We start from the raw sequence: 15,514 nt of genomic DNA on the forward strand, positions 1-15,514 counted from the left end.
CAAGTGGTCTCTATATATTGTATGCCGCTCATACTAGATGACCCACAAAGACTACAGCCAAGTGTAAACTCTTGGTTGCTGCCTATGAAGGCTGAAAGTCAGTTCCTTGGAGGATTAGACAATTAGACAGGTTGGATCTTTTTTACGTTCAAGTCTATTGCTTTGCCCCAAATACACTCCCATGAGATTTATATGCACATTCATAAATCACAGTAATGAAGAATAGACAGGATCTCTGCTTTAGAGTAGCACTGGCTAATTTAGGAGTATAGGCATTCAGTACATACAAGAGAGGAGGCCCTATAGTAAAAGTCAAAATGGGTTCCCTACTACTGTGTTGGGTTTTTTGACCAAGGACAAGAGGGGCTGGTATTGGTAATTCCCACCAATGCCTTTCTATGGCCGTTTAGCTCACTGTATACATTAGATCAATGTTGACTGAGCCTACCAATTTCGATGGAACCAGCTGCCATCTAATGTGTATGGCGGCCTCCTATCTCTTCCCTATCAGCAGATATCAGAATAGAGAAGGACCAGGCAATGGGATTTGAACATATCTGATTCTTTTGTCTCAGGGAGAAAAGCTGCACCAGGGGTTCTGGCAGAAGCTTATTCCCTTTCCGCATTCTGAACACATGAATGCATACCCAAGAGTGTATGTGTATAGGGGGATCAGAAGGTGTAGATATTGGCCAAGCAATTGTTCAGCTTATGGCTATTTGATGTGTATGGGAATCCTTAGGCCGGTCTCACACAACCTGAATTGCATTTGCGGAATCCTCGATCGTCATCCTCTTGGACAGTCTGCTGTTTTCTGCATACATCCAGAAAATAGAAGAATCGCTATGTCGGCTCACATGACAACAATTGCAATTTTTGCTTGCGGAAATTAAATTGCAGCTTGTTCTAGTTTTTTGTGGGCACCACACGGACAGATTCCATTGAAGTCAATGGAAGCCATCTGGCCAGCCGCACATCCGCAATTGACATTACGGATAGGTCGCAGGTAAAATAAACAGTTGGAAAAACAAATCTGTACTGCGCATGTCTGATGGCGGCTCACCGCAGTACAGATAAAGACAACAAGAGACAGGTACGCGCCGGCTGCGGTCATTCTGCTGTGGGCTCCCGCATGCGGAATCCGACCTGTCCATGTGAGACCGGCCTTAGGCCAATTGCACACCCCATATTTACTAACAATACAGTTCTTTTGTAGGCAGGAATCATGTACAGGTTCTTATCACTTAAGACCAATGGGGATAGTACAAACTAAGGCTGGTTCCCCTCTTTCCCAGGATCTAACGGCAGCCACATTATGTGTCCCAATGGTACTAACATCCTTGATTAATAGCAATTCCATAGCAGATGCAAAAATAGAGCACTTTATGCCTTATAGATGGCCTAATCAGTTGACATACAATAAGTGGATAACTTGATGATAGGCAGTACCTTTCCTAACCTAATCAGGCTGTAAAGGGAACTGCAGAGAATCTAAGCTCCCTGAAGCCTCCCAGCACTACAGTTAGATTACAATAGCTTGCAGTTTTACTTACAGTAAGAGCCCAAAATACAATTTACTAATATTGAGATGTCTTTTTGGCAAAATGCTAGAGGTAGCCCCACTTGTGTCACATTGTCCTACATTATAGAAAATAGACTTAACCCTTTCCAATCCAATTTGTTTTCTGGTTTTCCTAGGGGGCTTAACCTTTTTCTGCTGTTATACAATGGCGCTATATGCAGGCTAAAGCCAGTACTGCATGAAGCGTCACATTGGATAGGCTCTGACAGCGGAGAGGCTGCCAATATTCAATAAAAGAACCCAAACGGACATCTTCCAACATCGGAACTGTACACCCTTAAATCATAATGTCTTTAGACGTCAGACAGTGGATTGGAGAGGGTTAAAGGACAGTGCCTTGAAATAAATGATGTATTCAGTATATAGAAACCATAAACTTAACCCACCTGGTGCTAAGCAGGTCTCCTATAAGGGGAGAAACCTGCTTGCACCGATGATCCAGGTAGACTTTGCAAGGTTTCTTTCCATAGAATGGAGAGCTGCAGTCTGAAAGAGCCCCAAATTGTTGTACAAAGCGGGGAAAAAAACAGGGTTTACTAAAAACTTCCTGCGCTCATATGGTTGTACCTCATGTAGAGAAGGAGAGATTCCAAATCCAAAGCAAAATGGTGTTTATTCGCCAAACATAAAAAATCATGGAAGCACTAAGGCTTCTGTTCCAGAGTTAAGATAAAACAATAATTGTGCAACGCGTTTCGGCGTAATATACGCCCTTATCAAGCATTGTCCTACATTTTGATTGGAACTAAAAGTCTAAAATATCCCTTAATAGAGCAGCTGCAAACGTCTTCAGGATGACCTGATATACCAGAAAAATTATATATTTTATGATATTAAAAATGCAAATGTTACAAATCAACCCATCCAGTAATTTGCAGGTTCTAAATCATAGGGAATGTAATATGCAGACATGTGTCCAGCCACGAGGTATTATCACAGTGTAATAAGAGGATTTAGGTTCCCTAAAAACCATTGTACAATAATGTTTTCCATTTGAAAACTCTCTTTTCATATTCTTAACAATAAAGAGACTTTGTCATTTCTCTTCCTCAGGATTCTCTATTCTTCAGGCCATTATGGAGGCAGCGGTACAGAACAACTGGCAAGTGACAGCGAGATCAGTGGGGAATATAAAAGATGTTCAGGAATATAAACGCATCATAGAGGAAATGGACAGACGTCAGGAGAAAAGATTTGTAATTGACTGCGAAGTTGAACGAATAAATACGATTTTGGAACAGGTAAGCGTTTTCCGACATTTCATAGATTTGTATGTTTGGTTAAAAAAAGGGGGTTGTTAAACAATCCATGTGATAAAAGAACTGTATTCTTCTATTACTACCCCATTTACTGTATACATTGGCTGTAAATACTAGATATAACAGGAAGCCAAGGCAATTTTGAAAAGAAAAGCAACATCTTATCAAAAGGTCAAGTCATGTAATAGTGGTCATGCTCAGTGATCATTCATGAGCCGGAATGGGGCTTGGTAGAAGCCTTTCTTAATATATTTACAATTACACCCTTGCCAAATAAAAGCTGGCCTGCTCCCATGGAGAGAGGTAATTTGTATAACAGTTTCTCTTTGGTGATTGCGTCTGCATGCTAAACAAGCCTTCAACAATGTTTTAACATTATATTAACATTGACAATGCAATCCTATTATGTACTGGAAGCTTAAGGAGAAAAAAAAGTTCCTAATGGAATTAAAGTTATATAGATAAGGGTAATTTTATTGTCTAAAATTCCAAGTTAGCGTAAAAGTTGCTATTGGAGATACCATTACATCAGAATAATTGAAAGGCAGATAACAACATTAAGTCAATGCAAACACTTTTCTTCACAACTAAAATATATATATATAGGGCTTGTGAGGATCAATAAATGTTAGAGATGAGCGAACGCGTTCGTCCGAGCTTGATATTCGTGCGAATATTAGGGTGTTCGGGATGTTCGTTATTCGTAACGAACACCATGCGGTGTTCTGGTTACTTTCACTTCCTTCCCTGAGACGTTAGCGCGCTTTTCTGGCCAATTGAAAGACAGGGAAGGCATTACAACTTCCCCCTGCGTCGTTTAAGCCCTATACCACCCCCCTGCTGTGAGTGGCTGGCGAGATCAGGTGTCCGCCTAATATAAAAGTCGGCCCCTCCCGCGGCTCGCCTCAGATGCCTTGTGAGTTAGTGAGGGACAGTGCTGTTTGTACCGGAGCTGCTGTAGGGAAAGAATTGGTAGTTAGTGTAGGCTTCAAGACCCCCAAAGGTCCTTATTAGGGCCACTGATAGCTGTGTGTTGGCTGCTGTTAGCAGTGGCAATTTTTTTTTTTTCTCAAAATCGCCTCTGCAGAGCGTTGCACCCGGCATTAGGGACAGAAGTGTTGCATAGGCAGGGAGAGTGTTAGGAGTGAGTGTAGCCTTCAAGAACCTCAACGGTCCTTTCTAGGGCCATATTTAACCGTGTGCAGTACTGTGCTGGCTGCTGTTAGCTGTGCTGCATATTTTTTTTCTTCTCAAAATCGCCTCTGCAGAGCATTGCACCCTCCATTGATACTGCAGGGAAAGAATTGTATAGGCAGGGCCACAACACAGTTATTATTCATTGAATATACGCAGTGCGGCCTTTTGCTTGTAAAACAACTGAAAAAAATTGTATTTGTCCTGCCTCTGTCCGTCCTAAGGGCGGTGGACACGTGTCGGCTGCGTGTGCAACGTTTAAAAATCAGACGCACCCAGCTACGTTTTACTGCTGGCTTCGCCATTTGCTTTCCTTAATTTGGAAAAAAAATACCTGCTCTGCCAGAGTTATAATAACTCTGCTACCCTCACGTTCTGTGACACATTAGCAGGGACACAGCACAGTTATTAAACTTCTCATGTTCATTGAATATACGCAGTGCTGCCTTTTGGTTGAAAAAAACTGAAAACAAATCTATTTGTCCAGCCTCTGTCCGTCCTAAGGGCTGTGGACACGTGTGAGCTGCGTGTACAACGTTAAAAAATCAGACGCACCCAGCTACGCTTTACTGCTGGCTTCGCCATTTGCTTTCCTTAATTGGGAGAAAAATACCTGCTCTGCCAGAGTTAATAACTCTGCTACCCTCAAGTTCTGTGACACATTAGCAGGGCCACAGCACAGTTATTAAACTTAGATTATTCATTCACTAGAGGCAGTGGGGCCTTTCGTTTTCCAAAAAGGGAAAAAATTATATTTGGCCTGCAGTCTTGCGCCAATTTATTTCCTGCCTGTGAAATCAAATCACTGGTAATACAGCATGCTGAGGGGTAGGGGTAGGCCTAGAGGACGTGGACGCGGCCGAGGACGCGGACGCCCAAGTCAGGGTGTGGGCACAGGCCGAGCTCCTGATCCAGGTGTGTCGCAGCCGACTGCTGCGCGATTAGGAGAGAGGCACGTTTCTGGCGTCCCCACATTCATCGCCCAATTAATGGGTCCACGCGGGAGACGGTTATTAGAAAATGAGCAGTGTGAGGAGGTCCTGTCCTGGATGGCAGAAAGTGCTTCGAGCAACCTATCGTCAACACGCAGTTCTGCGCCGTCCACTGCTGCAAATCCGAATCCTCTGTCTGCTGCTCCTCCTTCCTCCCAGCCTCCTCACTCCACTACAATGACACCTGCTCAGGAGCGGGAACACTCCCAGGAACTGTTCTCGGGCCCCTGCTTAGATTGGGCAGCAGCGGTTCCTCTCCCACCAGAGGAGTTTATCGTCACTGATGCACAACCATTCGAAAGTTCCCGGGGTCCGGGGGAAGAGGCTGGGGACTTCCGCCAACTGTCTCAACAACTTTCTGTGGGTGAGGAGGACGATGACGATCAGACACAGTTGTCTTGCAGTGAGGTAGTAGTAAGGGCAGTAAGTCCGAGGGAGCAGCGCACAGAGGATTCGAAGGAAGAGCAGCAGGACGATGAGGTGACTGACCCCACCTGGTGTGCAACGCTTACTCAGGAGGACAGGTCTTCAGAGGGGGAGTCAAGGGCATCAGCAGGGCAGGTTGCAAGAGGCAGTGCGGTGGCCAGGGGTAGAGGCAGGGCCAGACCGAATAATCCACCAAGTGTTTCCCAAAGCGCCCCCTCGCGCCATGCCACCCTGCAGAGGCCGAGGTGCTCTAAGGTCTGGCAGTTTTTCACAGAGACGCCTGACGACCGACGAACAGTGGTGTGCAACCTTTGTCGCGCAAAGCTCAGCCGGGGAGCCAACACCAACAGCCTCACCACCACCACCATGCGCAGGCATATGATGGCCAAGCACCCCACAAGGTGGGACGAAGGCCGTTCAGCGCCTCCGGTTTGCACCCCTGCCTCTCCCCCTGTGCCCCAACCTGCCACTGAGATGCAACCCCCCTCTCAGGACACAGGCACTACCGCCTCATGGCCTGCACCCACACCCTCATCTCCGCTGTCCTCGGCCCCATCCAGCAGTGTAGTTCAGCGCACCGTCCAGCCGTCGCTTGCGCAAGTGTTCGAGCGCAAGCGCAAGTACGCCGCCACGCACCCGCACGCTCAAACGTTAACCGTCCGCATCGCAAAATTCATCAGCCTTGAGATGCTGCCGTATAGGGTTGTGGAAACGGAGTCCTTCAAAAGTATCATGGAGGCGGCGGCCCCGCGCTACTCAGTTCCCAGTCGCCACTACTTTTCCCGATGTGCCGTCCCAGCCCTGCACGACCACGTCTCCCGCAACATTGTACGCGCCCTCACCAACGCGGTTACTGCCACGGTCCACTTAACTACGGACACGTGGACAAGCACAGGCGGGCAGGGCCACTACATCTCCCTGACGGCACATTGGGTGAATTTAGTGGAGGCTGGGACAGAGTCAGTGCCTGGGAGCGCTCACGTCCTACCCACCCCCAGAATTGCGGGCCCCAGCTCGGTGCTGGTATCTGCGGAGGTGTATGCTTCCTCCACTAAAGCACCCTCCTCCTCCTCCTCTGTCTCGCAATCAAGATGTGTTAGCAGCAGCATGTCGCCAGCAGTCGGTGTCGCGCGGTGTGGCAGCACAGCGGTGGGCAAGCGTCAGCAGGCCGTGCTGAAACTACTCAGCTTAGGCGATAAGAGGCACACGGCCCACGAACTGCTGCAGGGTCTGACACAGCAGACCGACCGCTGGCTTGCGCCGCTGAGCCTCCAACCGGGCATGGTCGTGTGTGACAACGGCCGTAACCTGGTGGCGGCTTTGCAGCTCGGCAGCCTCACGCACGTGCCATGCCTGGCCCATGTCTTTAATTTGGTGGTTCAGCGCTTTCTGAAAAGCTACCCACGCTTGTCAGACCTGCTCGTAAAGGCGCGCCGGCTCTGCGCACATTTCCGCAAGTCCCACACGGACGCTGCCACCCTGCGCACCCTGCAACATCACTTTAAGCTGCCAGTGCACCGACTGCTGTGCGACGTGCCCACACGGTGGAACTCTACGCTCCACATGTTGGCCAGGCTCTATGAGCAGCGTAGAGCTATAGTCGAATACCAACTCCAACATGGGCGGCGCAGTGGGAGTCAGCCTCCTCAATTCCTTTCAGAAGAGTGGGCCTGGTTGGCAGACATCTGCCATGTCCTTGGTAATTTTGAGGAGTCTACCCAGGTGGTGAGCGGCGATGCTACAATCATTAGCGTCACCATTCCTCTGCTATGCATCTTGAGAAATTCCCTGCAAACCATAAAGGCAGCTGCTTTGCGCTCGGAAACGGGGGCGGTGGAAGACAGTATGCCGCTGGATAGTCAGGGCACCCTCCTGTCTATTTCTCAGCGCGTACAGGAGGAGGAGGAGGAGGAGCATGAGGAGGATGAGGAGGAGGAGGGGGAAGAGACAGCTTGGCCCGCTGCTGACGGTACACCGGCTGATTGCCTGTCATCCTTTCAGCGTGTATGGCCTGAGGAGGAGGAGGAGGAGGAGGATCCTGAAAGTGATCTTCCTAGTGAAGACAGCCATGTGTTGCGTACTGGTACCCTGGCACACATGGCTGACTTCATGTTAGGATGCCTTTCTCGTGACCCTCGCGTTGCACGCATTCTGGCCACAACGGATTACTGGGTGTACACACTGCTCGACCCACGCTATAAGGAGAACCTGCCCGCTCTCATTCCCGAAGAGGAAAGGGGTTCGAGAGTGTTGCTATACCACAGGACCGTTGCGGACAAGCTGATGGTAAAATTCCCAGCCGACAGCGCTAGTGGCAGAAGGCGCAGTACCGAGGGCAAGGTAGCAGGGGAGGTGCGGAGATCGAGCAGCATGTACATCCCAGGCAGGGCAACAGTCTTTAAGGGCCTGGACAGCTTTATGGCTCCCCACCAAGACTGTGTCACCGCTCCCCAGTCAAGGCTGAGTCGGCGGGAGCACTGTAAAAGGATGGTGAGGGAGTACGTAGCCGATCGCACGACCGTCCTCCGTGACGCCTCTGCCACCTACAACTACTGGGTGTCGAAGCTGGACACATGGCCTGAACTAGCGCTGTATGCCCTGGAGGTGCTTGCTTGTCCTGCGGCTAGCGTCTTGTCGGAGAGGGTGTTTAGTGCGGCTGGGGGAATCATCACAGATAAGCATACCCGCCTGTCAACCGACAGTGCCGACAGGCTAACACTCATCAAGATGAACAAAGCCTGGATTTCCCCAGACTTCTCTTCTCCACCAGCGGACAGCAGCGATACGTAAGCAATACGTAGGCTGCACCCGCGGATGGAAGCATCGTTCTCTCTCACCATCCAAAACGGGGACATTTCTGCTTCATCAATCTGTGTCTAATATTCCGCCTCCTCCTCCTCCTGCTACTCCTCCTGAAACCTCACGTAATCACGCTGAACGGGCAATTTTTCTTAGGGCCACAAGGCTCACTCAAATAATTTTTCTAAACAATTTTTAAAAGTTTCAATGCGCTTAAAAGCGTTGGAACTGTAACTTGAACCAATTTTTCGTTACACTGGGCTGCCTCCAGGCCTAGTTACCACTTAAGCCACATTAACCAAAGCGATTAATGGGTTTCACCTGCCCTCTTGGCTGGCCATGGCCAATTTTTGGGATGTACATTAGTACTGTTGATACAGCAATTTTTGTGGGCCCTCGCCTACAGTGTAATCAAATAAATTTTTAGCCCACCTGCATTAAGTACGACATTACTACCTCAGCTGTGTTGGGCAATGCAATGGGATATTTTTGTGTACCGCCGGTGGGTTCCAGGGAGCCACCCATGCTGTAGGTGCACACGGAGTGTAACCTACATGTGTCCACTTGTAAAGAACCCCAGTCTGACTGGGGCATGCAGTGTGGGCCGAAGCCCACCTGTATTACGCACGACATTACTACCTCAGCTGTGTTGGGCAATGCAATGGGATATTTCTATGTACCGCCGGTGGCTTCCTGGCACCCACCCAGGCAGTGGGTCCACAGGGAGTGTAACCTACATGTGTCCACTTCTAAAGAACCCCAGTCAGACTGGGGCATGCAGTGTGGGCCGAAGCCCACCTGTATTACGCACGACATTACTACCTCAGCTGTGTTGGGCAATGCAATGGGATATTTTTGTGTACCGCCGGTGGGTTCCAGGGAGCCACCCATGCTGTAGGTGCACACGGAGTGTAACCTACATGTGTCCACTTGTAAAGAACCCCAGTCTGACTGGGGCATGCAGTGTGGGCCGAAGCCCACCTGTATTACGCACGACATTACTACCTCAGCTGTGTTGGGCAATGCAATGGGATATTTCTATGTACCGCCAGTGGCTTCCTGGCACCCACCCATGCTGTGGGTCCACAGGGAGTGTAACCTACATGTGTCCACTTCTAAAGAACCCCAGTCAGACTGGGGCATGCAGTGTGGGCCGAAGCCCACCTCTATTACGCACGACATTACTACCTCAGCTGTGTTGGGCAATGCAATGGGATATTTTTGTGTACCGCCGGTGGGTTCCAGGGAGCCACCCATGCTGTCGGTCGACAGGGACTTCACAATAGGGAGTTGTACCTGCCTGTGTCTATGAATTAAAAAGCCCGGTCTAACTGGGGCATGCAGACACCTTGACAGAATGAATAGTGTGTGGCACATAGGTTCCTCATTGCTATGCCCACGTGTGCAGCTCCTGATGGCGGTGGCACAGGATTCTATTTCTCATTGCTTCTGTACAGCATTGTGGGCTATCGCCCCGCCCCTTTTAAAGAGGGTCGCTGCCTAGCCGTGCCAACCCTGTGCAGTGTGTGCCTGCGGCCCCTCGTCATGGCAGACGCACTTCTAAATAGAAATGAGGGTGGTGTGGCATGAGGGCAGCTGAAGGCTGCGCAGGGACACTTTGGTGTGCGCTGTGGGGGGGGAGGGGGGGCGGTTGGGCAGCATGTAACCCAGTAGAAGTGGCAGTGGAGTGTCATGCAGGCGGTGATTGTGCTTTGTTGGAGGTAGTGTGGTGCTTAGCAAAGGTATGCCATGCTAATGATGGCTTTTCAGAAGTAAAAGTTGTTGGGAGGGGGGGGGCCCCACTCTTGCCGGTATTCTGGCTTAATAGTGGGACCTGTGAACTTGAGATGCAGCCCAACATGTAGCCCCTCGCCTGCCCTATCCGTTGCTGTGTCGTTCCCATCACTTTCTTGAATTGCCCAGATTTTCACACATGAAAACCTTAGCGAGCATCGGCGAAATACAAAAATGTTCTGGTCGCCCATTGACTTCAATGGGGTTCGTTGTTCGAAACGAACCCTCGAACATCGCGGGAAGTTCGTTCCGAATAACGAACACCCGAACATTTTGGTGTTCGCTCATCTCTAATAAATGTACTTTTTATGATACATGGCCATAAATCCCTTGCATTGGCAGAGATTTAACCCATTTCAATACAGTCTCGGACCTCATCCAACATTGAGATTTCCCTGCAGAGCTCCCATGTTGAGCGAGGTCCGACATATGTTTCTAACAGTATGCAGGAGAGATGTTGGAGGCTGTTCTGCATATGTATATTACACTATGCAGAACAGAGCTCCAATGTTGGAAGCTGTTCTACATATATATATGTATATATGTATATATATATATATTACAGTATGCAGGACCACACTCCAATGGATAGTGTAGAAAGATATGAACATTCTATGCAGTTATAGGAGGCCTCTGTATGACACTTTATTACAGCACTAGATAGATAGATAGATAGATAGATAGATAGATATGAGATAAGTAGATAGATAGATATATGGACAGATAAATAGATATGAGAAAGATAGGTAGAAAGATAGATAATTATGAGACAAGTAGATAGATAGATAGATAAATAATTATGAGACAAGTAGATAGATAGATAGATATGAGATAGATAGATAAAGAGATAGATAAATATGAGATAAGTAGATAGATAGATATGAGATAGATAGATAGATAGATAGGAGATAGATAGATAGATAGATAGATAGATAGATAGATAGATAGATATGAGATAGATAGATAAAGAGATAGATAAATATGAGATAAGTAGATAGATAGATATGAGATAGATAGATAGATAGATAGGAGATAGATAGATAGATAGATAAATAGATACATATGAGATAAGAAGATAGATAGATATGAGGTAGATATATAGATAGATATGAGATAGATATGAGATAGATAAATATGAGATAGGCTGCCTGCAGACGGGCGGGTCGGATCCGGCAGCGAGAATTCTCGCCGCGGGACCCGACCCCAGCGCCTGCAGGGAGGAGCGCGTACTCACCCGCGACCCCGGCTCTTTCATGTGTCGGCTGCCGGGCAGCCGGCGCATGCGCAGACCGGAGCCGGCGGCCGGGTGAGTGACGTTTCTGTGCGAGGCTCTGCGAGCCCCGCACCGCACAGAAATAGGACATGCCGCGGTTTGTTTGCCTAGTGCGTATTGTAATACACTCCTATGCAGGCTTTTAGTGGCGGAAATCCCGCGGATAATCCCGCCGCGGGATTTCCGCCCGTGTGCAGGCGGCCATAGATAGATAAATAGATATGAGATATATAGATAGATAGATATGCGATAGATAGATAGATAGATAGATAGATAGATAAATATGAGATAAGTAGATAGATAGATATGAGGTAGATATATAGATAGATATGAGATAGATAGATAAATAGATAGATATGAGATGGAGAGATAGAAAAATAGATAATCATTAGAGAAATTAGAAATGAATCTTATTTATATCTTATTATATAAATGTATGTAATATCAATATACATATATTTACAGGGTTATTACAAACGATCTTCCCGATGTGAAACAATCATCACTCCCGTTTAATTTTCAAAAAAATTGCTAATAAAATCATCATGACATCATTTTTATGTGTTTTTGTTGAGTCATTCCAAGAAATCCACAATGCGCTTTCCCACCCAAAATAAATAAGATCTGGGGCGTGTACGGGTGGCAGGGAAATTGGATTGGAAAAGGTTAAAAGACTACATACTGACTGAGAGAGACTGCGGGAGCTACTGCCTTATCTTCGAGTTTAATGTATGACAGTATGCAGTCACCTTCCAAGCACTCTCTAGTGGTGGAATGCAGCTAACCAGCACCTTCTCATGTTCTCTTTTAATGGGAACCAGTCATCAACTATTAGCAATGTAAACTAAGTTATGGTACTTATAGTTAAGGTGATGTGTAGTCCGGTGGCCCCTACCATGTGTGCACTACCGTTCATCCCCATGGGAGTGCATGCACACAGCCTTTGGAAAAGAGCGATTACACAGGTATGGATTGGTATATAGACATGGCACAATACGTTTTCTAAACGGGGACAAGTGATTATTCTAGTGCTGGACTTGGTCTTAACAAGTGCTGACAGGTTCCCTTTGGGCTATGAGGAAGCATAGAGAAGAGCGGTATCTCTAACACGCATAGAGTTCATTTATCATGTCACATTTTCATAAATTTGCAATTTGTGATCCATCTCTCTCAATGTTACCAAATAGTGATGGAGAATAACAAAACAGAAAAAGATTAAAATGCCAAAAAAAAATTCCAACCATGTCCACTTTCTATAGAGAGAATTCTAATACAGCTGAGACCTCGGGGCACACAAGTGCATGGAAATGCATTGAAGCACGTATTTATAGACTACGTATATAGCTTCTGTGCAATTAAATATAGCATGTCATACAGTCTTAGTCTCTGAGATCTCCGCCAGCTTACAAAATAGGGACAATAGTAAACTGAAAAGCAAACCATTTTTTTGATTACTTACATGGGCACAACATACAAAAGTTCCTAAGTCCTTTTGCAGGGAATGTATCGCCCCTACTTTTTTCCATACCTTTTTTTAAACTAATTAAAACTATAAAGTGAAACATATTCTATTTTTCTAATCTGTTATTTTCTGATTGTAGATTTTTTTTTTAATTTATATTTTCTGTACATGACTATGGGGGTGGCAATAATGCCCAATCTGTATTTAACAGCATTTAGAGAAATGCTTTACAGCAGCCTCATGGGCCATTCAGAGTGGGCAGGAGGGGACCATTGACTTCTATGGGAGGTTGTTCCAGGCATGTCTTGTGATTTGCACGGAAGGAGGAGTAGATTCGCCAGCTTTGAACCAGCTGTGAAAGGGGGATTCTGTGTTATCTGTGTATGGGTGTTTCATTGGAATCCTAGGATGTTAAGGGTTATTTACACAGGACGATTATCGCTCAAAATGCATTCAAACAAAGCAATTATCGTGCAGTGTAAACGCAAAAGAATCCCTTCTACTCGTTCACAGTTCATTATCGCTGACTTTCAGTTGGCATAAAAACCATCACTGGATCACGGGCTTCTCATTCCGTGTAAATGCTCCCCGCCACTGGTGTAACTATAGGGGATGCGGGGGATGCGGTTGCACCCAGGCCCAGGAGCCTTAGGGGCCCCGTAAGGCCTCTCTTCTCCATATAGGGGGCCCAGTACTATGAATAAAGCATTATAGTTGGGGGCCCTGTTACAGATTTTGCATTAGGGCCCAGGAGCTTTAAGTTGCGTCTCTGCTCCCAGCTCAGCATTTCACATAGAAGGTGAAGCTGTGAGCGAGACGCCCGTGATCCTGCGGCAAACTCTACCTGTGTAAATGCTCTGAATGAGCGCTAGTGACCTTAGCGGTGACGTCAGCGCTCGTACAGCCGTTTAGCCGACTTTTGTCCCATGTAAAAGGGACAGTGGCCCTCTTACAGTGAGATGACCGCTGCTAAGTTTTTCTACAGATGAAGCAGTGTCAGACTATTACTAGGCCCCATGGTCAGTGTGAAAACTGCCGGATTTTATGATGTTTGGAAATATAGATTGTGACTCAAAATGTTTATTTGTTTTTTTTTAAATAGTCAAAAATTTAAAACAAAATATTTTTACCGTAAAAACGTGATTTATACAACAGGTCATTTTCTGATGACACCTTCCCTTTAAAACCTAAGTTCAGTGACAAAACAGGGTATGATCCATGTAACCGATGCAGCATCATAACATGCCATGTATCATGACTGCCGTCATGTTCCTGTGTCATGACTCCTTTTTGCTCCAAGTGACAATGCTCCTGTATGCAACTATATTACAAGGTGCATTCAGGTTCTAAGGTCAAGGTTTTCTAAAAAAAACTACTTAGCCAAGAAAGCTAAAAATATTGTCACTTCTCAATACAGTTGCTCATCTTGTTTAACTGGGCGATAAAATCGTCCCGATTTGCACTAACTCGAATTGGGTGTGTGCAACCTGATTTTGGGGGGAAAATCGCAGGAAAATTGAGTTAACCATAATGCCTGCTACAGAGGTACGTCTGTAGCCAATCAGCAGCCAGGGTGCCTTGCTGATGTCACCAAATGTGTCCTCCATCTTGCATATGGGCAGCAGTTTCATTGGACGCCAGCATCACATGACTTTGCCATATATATAACATAGGAAATGAAACTCTGCACTAATTGCGATAAGGAGTGGGTTGTGTGAGAGTGATCTAAATGAAACGAGGCCTGTACATTGGGAAAGGGTATATTTCTGCTGTTGTAATCGTATATAGCAGCAAATCAGACAAACTACACTTTGGCGTATGAAATATTACAGTTGTCTGTTCGTGGTCTCAGACAATGTGCAGAATCACTAGTCCAGCCAGTACAAAGTATTAGCAGCTAGCAGTGCGCTTTGGGGAATTCAATTACGCTGCACCAAACAGGGACAGTTGACAAATATACCGGCTATACTCTGTGACCTTCTGTTCTCACATATCATGTCTCCCAGGTATTGCGGCTTATTTACTTGGCAGTGCTTTTTTGTTAATATAAACAAAAAAAAAACCAAACTTGGAAACATCAAATACACATGGTGTGTGTCAGCAGCCTTATATGTTATTCAGTCACGAGTCCAGCCACTACGAACTATTTGCAGGTCTTACGCAGCTAGTAGTGGTTTTCTGCAAACCACAAAGTTAGCTGATACGTTATACAAAACTACACTAAAAAGTAAACAAAAAAAACAGGAATAAGTAAAAAATGAAAAGGAAACATGAAGAAAGCAAGGTATGTGTCAGTAGTGCTGGTAAAGGTGGTAGAGACAGGCCAAGTTGGCACTTCAATCGGCTCCCACTAAAGCAGCAGCTCCGAATTTTGAAGGGAAGTCCACTGCCATTACTTAAGAGTGGTTCTTACCTTACGTTACATCTACAGCATGCAGAACAGGTAAAAGAGTGGATGAGGCAGTATGCCTCAAGTACCAGCACCTCTTCTTCCTTCCAGTTGCAGACACACAACAACAGTTGGCCATAAACATCCCCCCTCTACTTTACTCCATACCAAATCCACCACACCCTCTGAAGCAGTCCACAAGGATCAGTTTGAGGAGCTGCTTGATCATTCAGTGTCATGGATGTCAATGAAGCAGTCCAAAAAACTAGAAGGAGAAAACTAAGACATTGAATGTACTGTTGCCCAACCATTTTTTGCCTCCAAAAAGGAAGATGATAGTGGGT

General features: G+C 46.4%; 1 protein-coding gene across 1 annotated transcript in view; it reads left to right on the forward strand.

Annotated features, from left to right (window-relative positions):
• Positions 1 to 15,514, forward strand: part of GRIA3 (glutamate ionotropic receptor AMPA type subunit 3) — a 333,892-nt gene that overhangs the window by 178,817 nt on the left and 139,561 nt on the right. Inside the window, exon 4 of the mRNA XM_066579868.1 lies at positions 2,636 to 2,823. Coding sequence (XP_066435965.1) covers positions 2,636 to 2,823 — 188 coding nt within the window. The remainder of the gene's footprint in view (positions 1 to 2,635; positions 2,824 to 15,514) is intronic.

Source organism: Eleutherodactylus coqui, chromosome 10 (genome assembly GCF_035609145.1).
Source record: "Eleutherodactylus coqui strain aEleCoq1 chromosome 10, aEleCoq1.hap1, whole genome shotgun sequence".
Classification (NCBI taxonomy): Eukaryota; Metazoa; Chordata; class Amphibia; order Anura; family Eleutherodactylidae; genus Eleutherodactylus; species Eleutherodactylus coqui.